At 48.3% G+C, this 14,838-nt stretch overlaps 2 protein-coding genes across 2 annotated transcripts; both read right to left on the bottom strand.

Annotated features, from left to right (window-relative positions):
* Positions 1–6,210: 6,210 nt before the first annotated feature.
* Positions 6,211–10,567, bottom strand: LOC101784324 (alcohol dehydrogenase-like 7). Its single transcript, XM_004985348.3, has 10 exons — positions 10,297–10,567; positions 10,010–10,146; positions 9,821–9,867; positions 7,743–8,068; positions 7,559–7,641; positions 7,259–7,334; positions 7,103–7,167; positions 6,906–7,001; positions 6,667–6,828; positions 6,211–6,551 (listed from the first exon to the last, which is right to left on the bottom strand). The coding sequence occupies exons 1-10, from the start codon at positions 10,331–10,333 to the stop codon at positions 6,435–6,437; spliced, it is 1,146 nt and encodes a 381-aa protein (XP_004985405.1). The 5' UTR covers positions 10,334–10,567; the 3' UTR covers positions 6,211–6,434.
* Positions 10,568–12,850: 2,283 nt separating this feature from the next.
* On the bottom strand, positions 12,851–14,838 carry LOC101783918 (alcohol dehydrogenase-like 5). The gene is made up of 8 exons (XM_004985347.3): positions 14,740–14,838; positions 14,489–14,625; positions 14,336–14,379; positions 13,918–14,252; positions 13,749–13,831; positions 13,603–13,678; positions 13,443–13,507; positions 12,851–13,342 (listed from the first exon to the last, which is right to left on the bottom strand). Exons 1-8 carry the CDS (start codon positions 14,774–14,776, stop codon positions 12,968–12,970), a joined length of 1,152 nt encoding a protein of 383 aa, XP_004985404.1. The 5' UTR covers positions 14,777–14,838; the 3' UTR covers positions 12,851–12,967.

Raw genomic sequence — 14,838 nt, 5'->3', positions numbered from 1 at the left:
TCAAGGCTGCTAGGCAGCACAGTAGCAAAGCTAAAAAAACACAACACATTACATGCAAATGCATGCTCAAGCAGCCAGGCAGTGCTCCATTTATCACCTCAGCTCTCAGATACAACACCTCCGCAAGCAACAACCCTCGCAGTATCTCTCAAGCAAGAATCCTTGAAGTATCATCGGACCCGAACCCTCGCAGTATAGCCTCGCAATGTGAAGAAAGCAAGAAACAGAAAAAGAAGCTTCCGTCCCCCGAAGCTCCGGGGTCTGAACCACATGCAGAAAAGTTATAACCGATGCATGGTATAGTTTTTGTGCGTACTTGAAGTGAGCTGCCATGTAATGCAACATCAAAGCTGCCGGCCGCTCGCCATGGCAGCAAGTTCCCCATCAACAACAAGTTAGGCAAGAACCTTCACGGAACATAGGTCATAAGGTCTCATCAAACTTAAGCTTAACAAGGTCACGAATGGAAGGTGCCAAGCAAGTTGCTAAGCATGGTCAATTGTATACCATCACCCTCGATGGTTCATCAAAGAGAAGCTAGATAGGAGCACGCGCGAGGGTCCGAGTGCCATGCAGTTCAGCCTGCACATTCCGGACGCACGCGAGGCTAGAGGCCAGCACGGTTAACCTTGCAAAGTCGCAAATCAAAGTTCCCTAAGCTACCGCGCATGCAGCCTCACGAGGGTCCGAGTACCATGCAGCCTGCACATTCCGGACACACGTGAGGCTAGAGGCCAGCACAGTTAACCTCGCAAAGTCACAAATAAAGTTGTGCTCGAAAACTCCAGCCGGAAGCCAACCCTCGCAACAACCCCCGACAACCCAAAGCAGCAAGCAACCAACACTCTAGCATCAGGCGAGGGTGCAACCCATCTTCATTAGAGGAAAGAAACAAGGTAAGTTCACAATGCACATTCCGGACGCACGCGAGGCTAGAGGCCAGCACGGTTAACCTCGCAAAGTCGCAAATCAAGTTGTGCTCGGAAACTTCGGCCGGAAACCAACCCTCGCGGCAACCCCCAACAACCCAAAGCAGCAAGCTACCAACACTTTAGCATCAGGTGAGGGTACAACCCATCTTCGTTAGAGGAAAGAAACAAGGTAAGTTCACAAACTAAATTAGCAAAAATACTAAGCAACCAACACTCTAGCATCAGGTGAGGGTGCAACCCATCTTCGTTAGAGGAAAGAAACAAAGTAAGTCCACAAATTAAATTAGCAAAAACCAACACTCTAGCATCAGGTGAGGGTGCAACCCATCTTCGTTATAGGAAAGAAACAAAGTAAGTCCACAAATTAAATTAGCAAAAATACTGATTCAATCCTAAAACCTCTTACATTGAAGGTACGTGTTCTGCCAAATGAACCATTCTGATTTGTGTGGTAAGGTTCGATTTGTTTTTCTATTTTGTCATATTACCGCAATATGAATAAGCACTTACCTATGGAGTACAACTTAATACACTATACAGAGCTAATTCAAACTAGCCTCGACAGTTAATTCAAGCTTCCGCAGCTAACTGAACCCTAGCAGCAAACGAACCTCCGTGGTGAACCTCGTAACAGCTTCGAGCGTCATTCAAGGATAAAAACTCTCTAACCTCGCAAGTTCTGGACCAAGGAACAAAATTTGGTTAACCTCGCAAGTTCCATGAGGATTGGCGGTAAAACTCGTACCCTCACATCACCTTTGCTACAGAAGGGGCTCGAGGTTGGCGACCAACGAATGATGGCTAGACTATAACTGAGCTAACCCTCGAGAGTTCGGAGTTAGTTCTGAACATCGAGTTTTTAACTTTTTACTCTTTACTAAGAAACAGTACGTGGAAGGGAACCGCGTGAAGCTATGGGTTCTTGAAGCGGAAGCCTCGAGGCTAGGCGTCCAGTTCGGATCGTGGACAAAGTCCCAAGGTTAGAAGATCAACCCGACGCAAAGACAAAGTTCTGAGGTTGGAAAGATGGAGGCGTGAGTTATGCTCAAAACCTCCCGAAGCTAAACTACGGAACCCTCGCAAAACAAGTCAAGCCAAGCTGCAGGACCTCCACTCTAAACCTCCGCGACCTCGCGACACCAATGCTTCCAATGCATGCCGCACACCTTTGCATACGTATGTCACCATCTATCATGCACAGATGCACCCGTCCACATAGCTCGGAGGCGAGGTTAAAAATATCGTCGTCGTAATCATGTCACCCTCGTTGGGTTGACAGCCCATCGAACAAGAGCAAAACCATGACAAGAAAAATTAAAACCACGCTGAGCAGCTCGTACGTAGTCCGACACCAATCGAAGGTCATTTTCCACCTCTCCAAATAAACTATTTCAATTTTACCAACCTCGGTTATTTTCGCAAGAAAGGAAAATACATTTTCTAATCATCTTACTCCTTTCGTGTAAGCTAGTTTCACCTCTCAAAAGGCACTTGGGCGATATCGACTAGAGCATGACGCTCGGAAAGTAAGTCCGCAAAAGCTTGATCATAAGCAAGTTTTTGTCGACTTATCTATTTATTTTGTTGTTACTATATTATGGTTGGATGAGGCATGTGACCTCCGATCGAGACATCCTTAGAAAATAATGCAAGTTATATCTTAATATTAAAATTTCTTCTTTCTAGTATGCAGGTTCTCACCACTTTAAGTAGTTCTCCACCCGCTTAAGTTAACCCTTGTATACTAGACCTTCGCATCTTTGTGTAGGAATATTGGTTCTCACCTCGTAACCAAGTCAACAAATGGGGCATGATATATTGGTTTTAACAGCACGTTGCTTTTCATCAAGTAATATATCTTATGGACCTTTGGCTCTCATCAACTATTGGAATTATCTCTATTGGCTTTCATCAGTTATTAGCCTCTCACTATAATGGTTTTCAGAGCACCAAGTCAACCTTCAGAGGTTGATTAAAGCGATTCAGGGCACTATTCTATTGCATGCTTAAGTTTTAATCGAAACTCCTTTCTCTGGAGGGTTGATGATATGACCAACTACAAGATATATCCTTGCATATGCAAGCATTTAATTCATATGCATCAAAGCATCGCATTGCATGGATGCATTACTTTCGTGCATGAATTAGAAAAGCCCGAGAGGCTACTACATTGCATTTCTGTGCAATCGAGACTTTAGCTCTCAAACAGTAGAGCAAAGGTTTGCTAATCTCGATAGTGGACACAAACACCTCGAAACTTGCATTATTTCTGCGCAAGTTAAACCTTGCGTTTCCACGCAAGAAAATCCTTGCGGTGGAAGTAAAACCTTGCATTTCTATGCAAGTAAAGCCTTACATTTCTATGCAAGCTCGAGCCAAAAGCAATAATAAGTTGGAGCATCGAATTTACATTTCTATGCAAGTTTAATTTCTCCTTAACCTCGCAATGTTCTAATTTTTATGATCAAAGCAACCTAGAGTTGTGAATCCAACCTTACTTTTCTCGTTAATTTTCTAAGTCCACAAAACTCGAAGCAAGTTTTGTCAACTTCCTTTTCTCACAGTTACATCTGAGTTCTTAGTATTTACTCAAGCGCAAAAATGTTTAATGTTTAGGCTCGTCACCCTCGCAGCTGCCGGCTACCGCGTCCATGGCACCGGCGCCGAGCGAAGCTGTTGCCCAGGAACACAACTAATATCAGCTTACATCCGCACACGAATGCTCATCACCCTCGGCAGCACAGGAAGCTCCAGGTCATCTGCAGCAAGCGCCGAACCCTCGCAGCTAGAACCATTGCGGCCAATGCCGACCCTCGCGGCAAGCGTGGACATCCACCGCAAGCTATCTCATCCGAGTTTTCGGAGCTGGTGAACCTTCGTGCGGCGACAGCTAGTGCAAATGGGCAACACAAAAGGCCGAGGCTCGCCAACTCAAGCAAGCAAAGCAGCTGGACTCCGTTCATAATTTTCAGTGTGCGCGTGAAACCAGCATGCAACCAGGCAGTTGGTCACCGCATGCATGTGCTAAACATGCATCAGCAAGCAGGCATGCACGCATGCATTACCCTCGCATGCAGGCACAAGGAAGCTAGGCGTCCGGGATCGAAGTTGTTCCTTGGTTTCTCAATCCCATGGAGCAGGAAGCTAGCACATCCTATTTCTGTTCAAGCATCTACACAACTTATAATTGTCAAAGAAACAGTTATTTTCTTTGGTTATTTTCTCAGCAACATTAAGTGGGCGTATCCTCTAAGTCAAGCTATCATCGGAACTTCCGGAAGCTAAGATGCGGAACCCTCGCAAGTGCCACAAGTCCAAAACAGTAAGCGAGGGTTCCTCCTTGCAGCACTAAGCTGATACTAGTTGTCCAAGGACCGAAGTAGCCATCAGTGCATGTTCATGCATGCATATGTAACCTCGCTACTTGGTTTTTTCAATCGAAGCTGCCAGACAACAACGGTCATCGCTCGTCATCTTCGCATGGCACTACAAGTTTGCCAGATTGAAGCTGCGGAACCCTCGCAAGTCAAGTTGCATTCGTAACCCCCTTAGAGGCGCAGACCGAGATGCCCTTGGAACCTATGCACGCTAACAAAGCTCATAAACAAGTTAGCAAGAAGGCTATTACAACAGCAAGCAAATGTCCAGATCGCTGATCGAAGCTGTGCAGCGGTCGTGCTGCATTCTCTCCGAGCGAAGCTCCCAGTCACGGTCCGGCGCCGAGCTCCGTACGTACCATGCCGCAGCCTAGAGTGCACAGATCGCGAGGGTCCAAGCACCACGCAGTTCTGACTCCACACACCTGACGCGAGGTTGCAGACCAACTAATCCAACAAAAAGTTGAGGCTCGCCGAGTGCCACCGGCAAGTAGTGAACGCTAGAAGATCCCCCAGGGCATATCTGTAAAGCACTTTAATTACTACTCATCCTTACCATATTTTGCATCATGTCAACTTACCTCCGTGTATTGCAGGATGTATCCTTTCAAACCATTTCACTTATTATTTTTCTTCACCATTTTTTGCACTTTATCAATTTCATTGGTTATTTTCCAGCCAAGTTATTGTGGCAGAATGAAATTTTATTGGCCAAACCTGATTGAGATTACTCTACTCACAAAAATGATGATATATAGTTATTTGAGAACAGAGTGCGGAGCTACTTAGTTTCCGAAAAGGTTAATGATCAAGAACAAGCAGTTTAGCTTTAATGTTTCCATATAAATCCTCTCTACGCTAGGAAAATATCAACATGCAGCTTACCACAAGCAGTCTACATGCACGTATCCGCTGGCAGACAAGTCATCTAAGCTACCAAGATGAGCATCTACTGCTATACCATGGCATCGAGGTTGCCAGCAAGCTTCTCCGGCCCCGGCAACAAGCTAGGCAATGAACTCCCGCAACAAACACGATCCTCCACGATGTGTCAAGCTCGAACCTCGACATCATTCTCGACTTCGCGTCTTCCGCTCCATCGGCTCAACCTCAGCATCACCCTCGACTTTGCCTCCGCTACATTGGCTTGAGAGGCTCACCCTCGGCATCACCATCTACCTCGCCATCACTACTTTGCCTCGAGGGGCTCGCCATCAACTTCAATGTCGTTACCGACTTCATGTACGATTCAACCTCGGTCACCGCTACCACTTCGACTACTTCCACTACATGCGGAGCTTCTCTCATGAACACCAGCCAAGAGGGGCTAGGGGGTGTACTGGAAGACCAGTCCATCCTAGTTGCCCGGTGCTCGTGAGAGAAGGCTTGAAGATGTTGGAGCTACCTTCGCCTAGTGCTCGTGAGAGAAGGCTTGAAGATGTTGGAGCTACCTTCGCCTACGACTACATCAGCTCTTGAAGCGAGGCCCGCTAATCGAGGCTTAGGAGTAAAGTCGTATGCAGATCGAAGCTCATCGTTCCAGGCACTTGGAGGCGTAGTGTCTAGAGTTGGCACATGTAAACCCAAGAGTGTGCGTGCTCTTTTCTCCGTGCCTCATTTTCCTATTGGGTTTTTAGGATAGAGTTTTTAGCGAGGTGCACACGGGTTGGTTGCAAAGGGCATTCCTCGCAACCGGAGTCTGAGTTGTCGGTCTCTTTTAACAGGAGCAACTATTAGGTCTTGTTGTGCCGGACAAGACCGAATAGTTGAGGGGCTACTGTTGGGGGTGCGCCTTATGAGGCCTAAAGCTAGGGACCCCCTTTGTGTAAAAGAGACCCGAAATGGGATCTAAGGACTTGTTTGCGAGGGTTAGAGACTCAGTTGTAACATTCAAGGATCTCTTTGTAAAGTTTAAGGACCTATTGACCCCACCAATGGAATTAATATAAACAGCCACCTCCTTCTCCCTATAAATAGAGAGGACTTTTGGCTATTTGTTCATTTGATTCATTTGTTCACTTGACTTATTTTCTTCCTTCTCCCTCTCTGTATTATGTATTCGGGATTCCTAATCCCAACAGCAAGCATCACAAGGCAGCTTTGCTCGTTTAAGATGAAATTCACATCACTTGTTCATCCATATAGTGCACCTGACACTCTTCCCCTGAAGCAGCAGGTCAAAAGCCTCGTTGATGTCGTTGAGGCCAACTTCATGGGTTATGAACTTGTCCAGCTCCAGCTCCTGTATTAACAAGCCACAACATTGGTGGATCAAAATCTCAGAAATTCATTTACGCAGGCCTAAACTTGAAAGGTACTAACAAACTGATTTTCTGATCAGTATGTCTGAACCTGACCTTGTTCAGGTACTTATCGGCGAGGATGGGAATGTCCTGCTTAGGCTTCACCCCTCCAAACATGGAACCGATGACAGTTTTCCCGTGGAGGATCTGCCGAGAAGGTATGGAGAGAGGGGCTCCGTGCATTTCCACTCCAAGAATGATCGTCTTGCCCCAACCCTGCATAAAAACCGGGTGGACATTCAGAATACATGATCAATCCTCGTAAAATAGTGTGGCACAATGAGTGTGTGTACATCTCGGGTGCTCAGGAATGCTTCCTTCATCAGCACCGCCAGCCCGATGCACTCGAAGCAGTAGTCCGCACCACCGTCAGTCATCTCGATTATCGCCTGTTGACGACGCCCAAAAAAAAGGGGACATGTCAATGCAGATTGCATATAAACGGTAACCAAAAGGTACGTGATGTATTCAGAGAACATGGGGTGATCACCTGGTTGACAGGTTTCTCACCAAGTTCTTTTGGATTGATGAAATGTGTCACGCCGAACTTCTTCCCTGCAGGAAGAAACAGCGGATGAAATGCGTCACGACTCAGGGCTTCAGAATGGTTTTAAGTTCAGAATAGTTTCAGAGTATAAGGGCTTGCCAAGTTCCTGTTTGTCAGGGTTTATATCTACGCCGATTATCTTTGACGCCCCACAAATCCTCGCTCCTTCGGCTACCTGCATATTAAAAAATGTACTTTCAGCAATGCAGTGTCTGATAGAATTATGGATTGTAGGAACTGCTTTTCTTAGTGAATAAAAGCATCTTGTAGCAGGATATATACTACTATGAGTTCTACTCAACTGAATTTTTAGACACAAGTTGAGCTTCAGTAAATGCAGGTGTCAAACTCTGAATCTCTCTCAAAAAAAAAAGTGGTTAACTGAATGTGTCACTTAACCGCCAATCCTACGGCGCCGAGGCCAAAGATCGCGACCGAAGATCCAGGCTCAACTTTCGCCAGCTTCCATGCCGCTCCAACCCCTACGAATTTTCGGGACACAAGTAAATAAATCACCTGCAGTGTTTCTGTTTCCAAGCTGCAAGTTCGAAGTAGCTGACGTGTAATCATTTGCTGAACCAACCAGTGGAGGCGCCGCAGCTGAGGAGGCAGGCGAGTGCCGGCGGCATGTCCGGGCTGACCTTGACGACGTGGTTGACGTCCACGACGGTGTACTCGGCGAAGCTGGAGACGCCCAGGAAGTGGTGGAGCGGGCGGCCCTGGGCGTCGGCGAACCGGGTGGCGCCGTCGCGCAGCATCCCCGGGCGCACTGCGAACCGGAACCTGGAGCACATGTTGCTCCGCGGCGATCGGCAGTCCACGCACTCGCTGCACTGCCCCAGGAACGTCGGCACCACCGCGTCGCCCGCCGCGAACCCCTCCGCGTGCTCTCCGACGCTCTCCACCACCCTGCAAGGGACGCATGCCCGTTCCCCGTGAGTTCATCTTGGTACAGGGACCGTCAGGTTGCGATCTTGCATTTGCGTGTCCCTAATGATCTCCGAAGCCTCCAGTCGTTTTAGCTCTGTTTGGAACACATGAATTTTACGAGGTTTTGCTCCACGTTTTACGAGGAACTTGATTTGGCGGCCACACTAATTTCTGATGCCCCAAACAATTTTTGGAAAAATTTAAGCGGTTTCGACATTATTTTGTGGGGTAAATGTGAAAGTAGACTACTAGCATTCGTCAGAAACTCAGAATTGGTAACCACTAGTACTATACTTAGCGTTGTTTTCTTAACAAATGCAGCATTCGTTGGTTCCAACATGATTTCCTTCGATACTTTTTTGCCTAGCTGCCTATCCCATCCTGCAGCCCAGTTGACAACTTGACATACATCAACAGCTAATATCTTCTGACTCTTGATAAGCTAAAGGCTAAGACAACTGCCGTATCTGATTTTTACAAATTTAAACTTGAAAGTCCAATCTTCATTATAAATGGAGATACTAACAGTTCAGCACGAATCAAGGGCAAGACGAAGGGGGTGTTTGGAAACCAGGGGCTAAAGTTTAGCCCTGTCACATCGGATGTTCGGAATCTAATTAGAAGGACTAAATATGAACTAATTATAAAACTAATTGCAGAACTCCTAGGCTAATTCGCGAGACGAATCTATTAATCCTAATTAATTCATCATTATCGAATGGTTACTGTAGCACCACATTGTCAAATCATGGACTAGTTAGGCTTAATAGATTCGTCTCACGAATTAGACTCCATCTGTATAATTAGTTTTGTAATTAGACTATATTTAATACCTCTAATCCTAATTAGCATCTAAACATCCGATGTGACAGGGCTAAATGAGACAAACACCCCCGAAGTCAACTTCAACGCTAAAAGTGTTTCCGTCAGCTGGAAGGTACAACTAACAAGTACTGATGAACTTCCTACTATTCTGTTCTCTTTTTTTTTTCTACAACTAAACATGTCCTACTCCCTGTACCAACTTCAATCAATGAGAATAACTCACGACTATACCCAAGCAAGCTTAGACTCGTTTAGTTCCCCTTTTTCCTAACTTTGGCACTATGTAAAAATAAGATTCCCCATCACATCAAACTTGCGGTACATGCATGGAGTACTAAATGTAGACGAAATCAAAAACTAATTGCACAGTTTTGTTGTACTTTGCGAGACGAATCTTTTGAGCCTAATTAGTCCATGTTTGGACAATAATTCACAAATACAAACGAAATATTACAGTTGCGCATTTATGGCAAAATGCAAACTTTGTCACTCCCAATTTGTGAACTAAACAAAATGTTATTTTCTGATCACTTTCTAAACAAAACTGCCGAAACGTGAACGGAACTTGAACTGATGTCATTTTCTGATCACTTTCTGATATCCCCACTCCACAGGTCAATTCGTGGTGTGGACATCAAAACGCATTTCCAATTTTTTTTTCTTTTATCGGCGTCAGCGATAAAGACAACAAGATAAGAACACAACACACATGTGGCATCAAAATATCACTCCACGCCTGGAAGTTTTGCTAGAATCGACAGTCTCAATGGGAACGCAAAGAAACTGTAATGTGTGTGCGTTTGATAATTCCACTCCGTGTGTGCAGGTTTTTTCAACTAATGCGATGAAATTTGAGTGAAAAGAAGAGGAGGAGGAGGCGCACTGTGTGGTGAGCTGAGCACTCACCCGAAAGCTTCGTGGCCAAATATTCTTGGGAAAACGCCGGGAAAATCCTGCAAGGAGCGTACGCACATAGTTTCATCAAAAAGGAGCGTACGCACCCCCGAACACTTGTGAGTTGTGAGGCGCTGAATGATTAGGGCCAGTGCCAGAAGGCCGGCCCCGGCAATGAACGAAACGGACAAAGAGGCCAACCTTCATGCGCCAGAAGGTGACGTCACTGTGGCAGACCGACGTGCAGACGACCCGTATCCGGACCTCGTACGCCTTGGGCGGGTCGACGACGATCTCCTCGATGGCCAGCGGCTCCCCGGCGGCCCTGCACACGGCCGCTGCTCGCCGCCGGGAAGGAAAACCGGTCAGAGCTACGGCTACGAGCGGCGGGATGGAAGAAAGAAGAAGGCCACGCGCGGCAACAGTTCCGGCGGCGGCCGAGAGGAGTCGAAATCGATGCGGCAGAGCTCGGGAATTCGGCTGCGTACCTTTGCATCGGATGGGCTTGGGGCCATGGTTCTCCATGGAAGAAGACTCGCTGGTGTGGCGACCCTGTTGATGCGTTCCAAAGGCGCGCGGTGGTAGCGAGAGTGCGAGACTGCGAGAGCCCGGAGCAGGCGGCACGGCGATATATTAAAGATGAGCAGACGGAGCTTTGTCTATGCACTGCAGCGCTAGCAGCAGATGTATCCTATCTGGTTCTACATTATTTTTTTACTTCCTCCTTGGGCCGCGTTGTTCTTCTTGTTTGAAAAGAACCCGTTTGGAAATCTGCCGCTCGCAATTTGGCGTTGCTGGGAAGCCGCTGCTGCCTTTGCCGTCGCTGACCGCTGTCATGTTAACCGGAAAAAAGCAAATGTTGAAGGAGTCCACTCGATTTCCCTTTCTCTAGAAGAATTCCAATAGATTTACAGTTTTTTTTTTAGAATCCATTAGATTTACTAGCAGGGATCGCCTTTGGCTGGTTCCCCGGGGTAAGCACTTTTTTTGGCTGGTTCACTGGGACCCCTCCCCTCGGCGGCCCACCTGCATCACCATCACCTTGTGGACTCCCCGGCGTATGCACTCAGTGGACTGCATGAAACCCAACGCCACGTCCTGTTGGATTGCCCACCGGCTAAACGAGTTTGGCGCGCCATCGGCTGGCTGACGGCGCCGCACCTCTCTTGCTTCAGGGAGCTCTGGGAACTTCCTGAACTGCCTGGTCATGCGACGTCACGACTACACTCCACGACGTCCTGAACACCGGCAGTAAGGGATGTTTCTCACCGTTTGAACTGGCAGGACACCCTTATCGCTAGATGAAACGACGAAACTTTCTAAAACCGGGGTCATTTGAATCCGTGAGCGGCCCGCCGGATGGGGGTAGTAAGAAACTTACCGCCATTTCACCCAGCGCTAAAACCCCTTACTGCCGTTTCAACCGGCATTAAGTAGCTACCGTCGTTTGGTCCGGCGGCATAGGTCCATTTTTACAAATTTTTTATTTGACTATTTATTTCTGCAAAATCGTAAAAAAAATATAAAAATAAAAACATGGGCTCCGGCTCCCGCAGCAAGCGCACGCAAGCAGTGCGTGCTTGCGCCAGCGCTTGCGGCTCCAAGCGGCCCAGGCTGGTGGCGCTCACCAGGCCAGCCCAGCGCGGCTCCAGGTGGCCCAGCCAGGCACCGCAGGTCGGTGGCAGCAGCTGGCCAGTGCTCGTCGGCACCTGCCGGCCCAGCGCACAGGAACAGCAGCACTACAGAGATCGAGCTTGACTTCTCTCAGGTGAGCAGCGTCAGCAGCATTTCAGTAAGAAAAGCTCTGGTTTTTGTTTTGGTTTGCAGGTCATTAAGTGCAGTTCGAGAGCACCAGCTTAATGGAAATTTGATCTGTCACTTTCGTTGAATAGTGATCTAATCATTGGCTTTATAATTTTGCATGCTTTAGCTCTTCCTTTGCTTGCTAATTAGCTTTTCTCTGCGTATCAAGTGGACTGAGTACATGAGCACTTGTTTAGCTATTTTGCTTGTACGAAGTTAGACCAATTTATTTAAGTGCTTTATCATTTTGTCAAGCAATCATTTCGAGCATGCTTAGTAGTGGTTGTGCTTAATCTTTGAACTTTCATGATCATTTCTAGAGTGAACTTGTTACAAGTTGACTTGTGTCATTTTAGTGGTTAGAAGCGAGGTGCGTTTGAGGTGACAATCGAAATATAGACCTTATTCTCGAAGAGAATTTTACAGGCTCCCATTCATTCACCCTCCTCTGATCGCCCGTCCCAGTCCTTTCTCGCCCGTCCCAGTCCTTCACCTTGTCGCCCACTCGTCCCTGCCAGACCTATCCTTGTTAGGAATGGTAATGGAGGATTGGCATCTGCATCAGTTGCACTACAACTCGCACGAGTTCACGTCAGCATGTGCAGCGTTGATTGTTTGTTGTAACTTGTACAGCGTTGATACTATGTGCCGGCCGCTAGCTCTTGTAGTTGATAGTTTGTTGAGCTGAACGTTGAGGATAGCTTGTAAGTAATAATTAAGTTAGCAGAGATGCATTGCAAGTTGCAACAACCCTGTAAATATCTGTCCGCCCAGACAATTGGCGCCACTGTTGGCTAGCCTTTTTAGCTTTTCTGCTGATCAAGAGCTTGTGTACGACGATGACTGGCAGCTCAGATCTGCCGTGCGAGAGTGCGCGGTTGCCTTTTTTCGTGCACGGGCTGGATTCCAAGCTCCCGTGCTGGTGTGATGACCCACTCCAAGCAGCAGCTATAAGACCGCACAGTCGAGTCGTGTGTGATGCTGCTGCTGTCGGTGGTGTAAAAATATGGTACAGAAACTGTTGAGCCTGCTGAAAATGGTGGACTGGGTCAAGCCATTAAACTCCAGCCCGGCAATTAATTAAAGTCCCCCCGCCCTCTTAAGGCTTCCCAAATGGGCCTCCTTTTAATTGGCCCAAATTATATCCCATGGAGCATCTTTGTGGCCCATCAGGGGCAGGCCTGGCACACATATATACACACAAAGATTTTACCATATAAATCAAGGGAAAGAAACAGATTTTGACATCTCTAATGACTCATTTATTATTGTCTGGCCCTCCTTATATATTTTTTCTAGCTTCATCCCTACCACTATTCATTCATACTCGGAATCACAATTCAGCTGCCATCATGGTCACTTGCCCATCCATATGATGCACCGCAGGCTCTTCCCCTGCAGGAGCAGGTCGAAGGCCGTGTTGATCTCCCGCAGGCCAACTTCGTGCGTGACCAGCCCGTCCAGCTCCAGCTCCTTGTTCATGCATTTCTCGGCGAGGATCGGGATGTCGGTCTTGGGCTTGATCCCGCCTAGTGCCGACCCGATGACGCACTTGCCGAACAGGAGCTCCAGGGCCGGCACGCACAGCTGATCCGTCTCCTTCCCCAGTCCTAGGATGATCGTCTTGCCGTTTCCCTGCTTCGTGCTTCTGAACGCATCGGTCATCACCGAGGGCACGCCGACGCACTCGAAGCTGCAGTCGACGCCGCCGCCGGTCATCTCGCCGATCACCTGCAATTGACAGGGAAGGAAAATATTTAAATACCTACAGGTGAGTCACGCGATACCCATATGAAAAGTACATGATGAGCAAGGTTGGATTTATCCTTACCCCGCTGACGGAGCTCTTGTCCAGCTGCGTTGGGTTAACAAAATCCGTCACGCCGAAAGCTTTTCCTGAAACAGAATAGAAGTAGCATCTTTTTCTTCAGATTCGTTCCAAGAGAAGAATTTGAGGACATGCTATTACAAATAATGGAAAATTGACTTGCCAACTTCCTCTTTGTCAGGGTTCAGATCAACACCGATGATCTTGGACGCTCCGCACATCTTTGCACCTTGTGCCACCTGAACAATGACAATTAGGTTGGATACCACAAGTAACTCATGTCTACGATGATTGAGAAACACGGCTTACCGCCAAGCCGACCGATCCCAGCCCAAAAATGGCAACTGATGAACCAGGTTCCACCTTGGCCAACCTCCACGCAGCTCCCACTCCTGAATTAGATATTGAAGCATTGGTGGCGTCAGTGAACGTACTCTCCTTCAGGGGAGAACAGCATCTAAAACTCAGATTGACCAGCCAGGCTCATCGGTGCCCGCGCCGCAGCTGAGGAGGCAGGCGAGCTTGGGCGGGACGGTGGGGTCGAGCTTGACGACCTGGTTCACGTCCACGACGGTGTACTCGCTGAAGCTGGACACGGCGAGGAGGTCGTGCACGGGGCTCCCCTGCGCGTCCCGGAACCGGGTGGTGCCGTCGCGCCGCATCCCGGGGGCCATGGTCACCGGCACCGAGGTGCACAGGTTGTTGTGCTCGGACGCGCAGCTGGGGCAGTGGTCGCACTGGCCCAGCAACGTCGGCACCACCGCGTCGCCGGCGGCGAAGCCCTCCACGTGCTCCCCGACGCTCTCCACCACTCTGCGTCCGAGCGGAGACGAAGCCGTCGTCAGCAACCGATCGATATGCCGTGCAGGTATTTCCAACGAACAAAATTTTCGTACCCGTAGGCCTCGTGGCCTAAGATTCTCTGAAATACTGGAGCCACCTACGGATGAAGTGAGGATTGGAAACACACTCGGATTGATCAGTATTTGCAGATAAAACAGCAGGCACTGGGCAGTGGCCAGTGGGCGCACAGACAATGCATGCTTTACCTTGGCTTGCCAGAAGGTGATGTCAGTGTGGCAGAGCGAGGTGCAGATGAGCTTGATGCGGATCTCGTACGCCTTGGGAGGATCCACGACGATCTCCTCGATGGTCAGCGGCTCGCCGGCGGCTCTGCACACCGCCGCTGCGTGGTCACCGTTGACGTCAATGGTTAGACGTTAACAGTAATGCTAATGCTGTACAGGGACATCGCGTCCATGGCGAGCTGAACAAAAGCTGCAACAGAGTGGCACAGTACCTTTGCAGCGGATGGGCTTGGGGCTCTTGTCCTCCATGGCGCGCTGGAGACTGCAGTGCAGAGGATGGCGGCTGAAGAGAGATGTCTGACACCCAACCG

Source organism: Setaria italica, chromosome IX, assembly GCF_000263155.2.
Source record: "Setaria italica strain Yugu1 chromosome IX, Setaria_italica_v2.0, whole genome shotgun sequence".
NCBI classification, from domain to species: domain Eukaryota; kingdom Viridiplantae; phylum Streptophyta; class Magnoliopsida; order Poales; family Poaceae; genus Setaria; species Setaria italica.
Note: the sequence above shows the minus strand (reverse complement) of the source record. Positions and strands in the feature narration are given on the sequence as shown.

What these genes read in the sequence shown, in the direction of transcription:
- LOC101784324 (XM_004985348.3), bottom strand. Translation starts at nt 10,333, where the DNA reads ATGGAGAACCATGGCCCCAAGCCCATCCGATGCAAAG. An exon ending in CATTCCTGAGCACCCGAGAT is followed by an intron (nt 6,829 to 6,905) that starts GTACACACACTC and finishes GTTTTTATGCAG; the next exon opens with GGTTGGGGCAAGACGATCAT. An exon ending in CCGATAAGTACCTGAACAAG is followed by an intron (nt 6,552 to 6,666) that starts GTCAGGTTCAGA and finishes TTGTTAATACAG; the next exon opens with GAGCTGGAGCTGGACAAGTT.
- LOC101783918 (XM_004985347.3), bottom strand. Translation starts at nt 14,776, where the DNA reads ATGGAGGACAAGAGCCCCAAGCCCATCCGCTGCAAAG. An exon ending in TTAGGCCACGAGGCCTACGG is followed by an intron (nt 14,253 to 14,335) that starts GTACGAAAATTT and finishes GCTCGGACGCAG; the next exon opens with AGTGGTGGAGAGCGTCGGGG. An exon ending in CGCGGGCACCGATGAGCCTG is followed by an intron (nt 13,832 to 13,917) that starts GCTGGTCAATCT and finishes TATCTAATTCAG; the next exon opens with GAGTGGGAGCTGCGTGGAGG.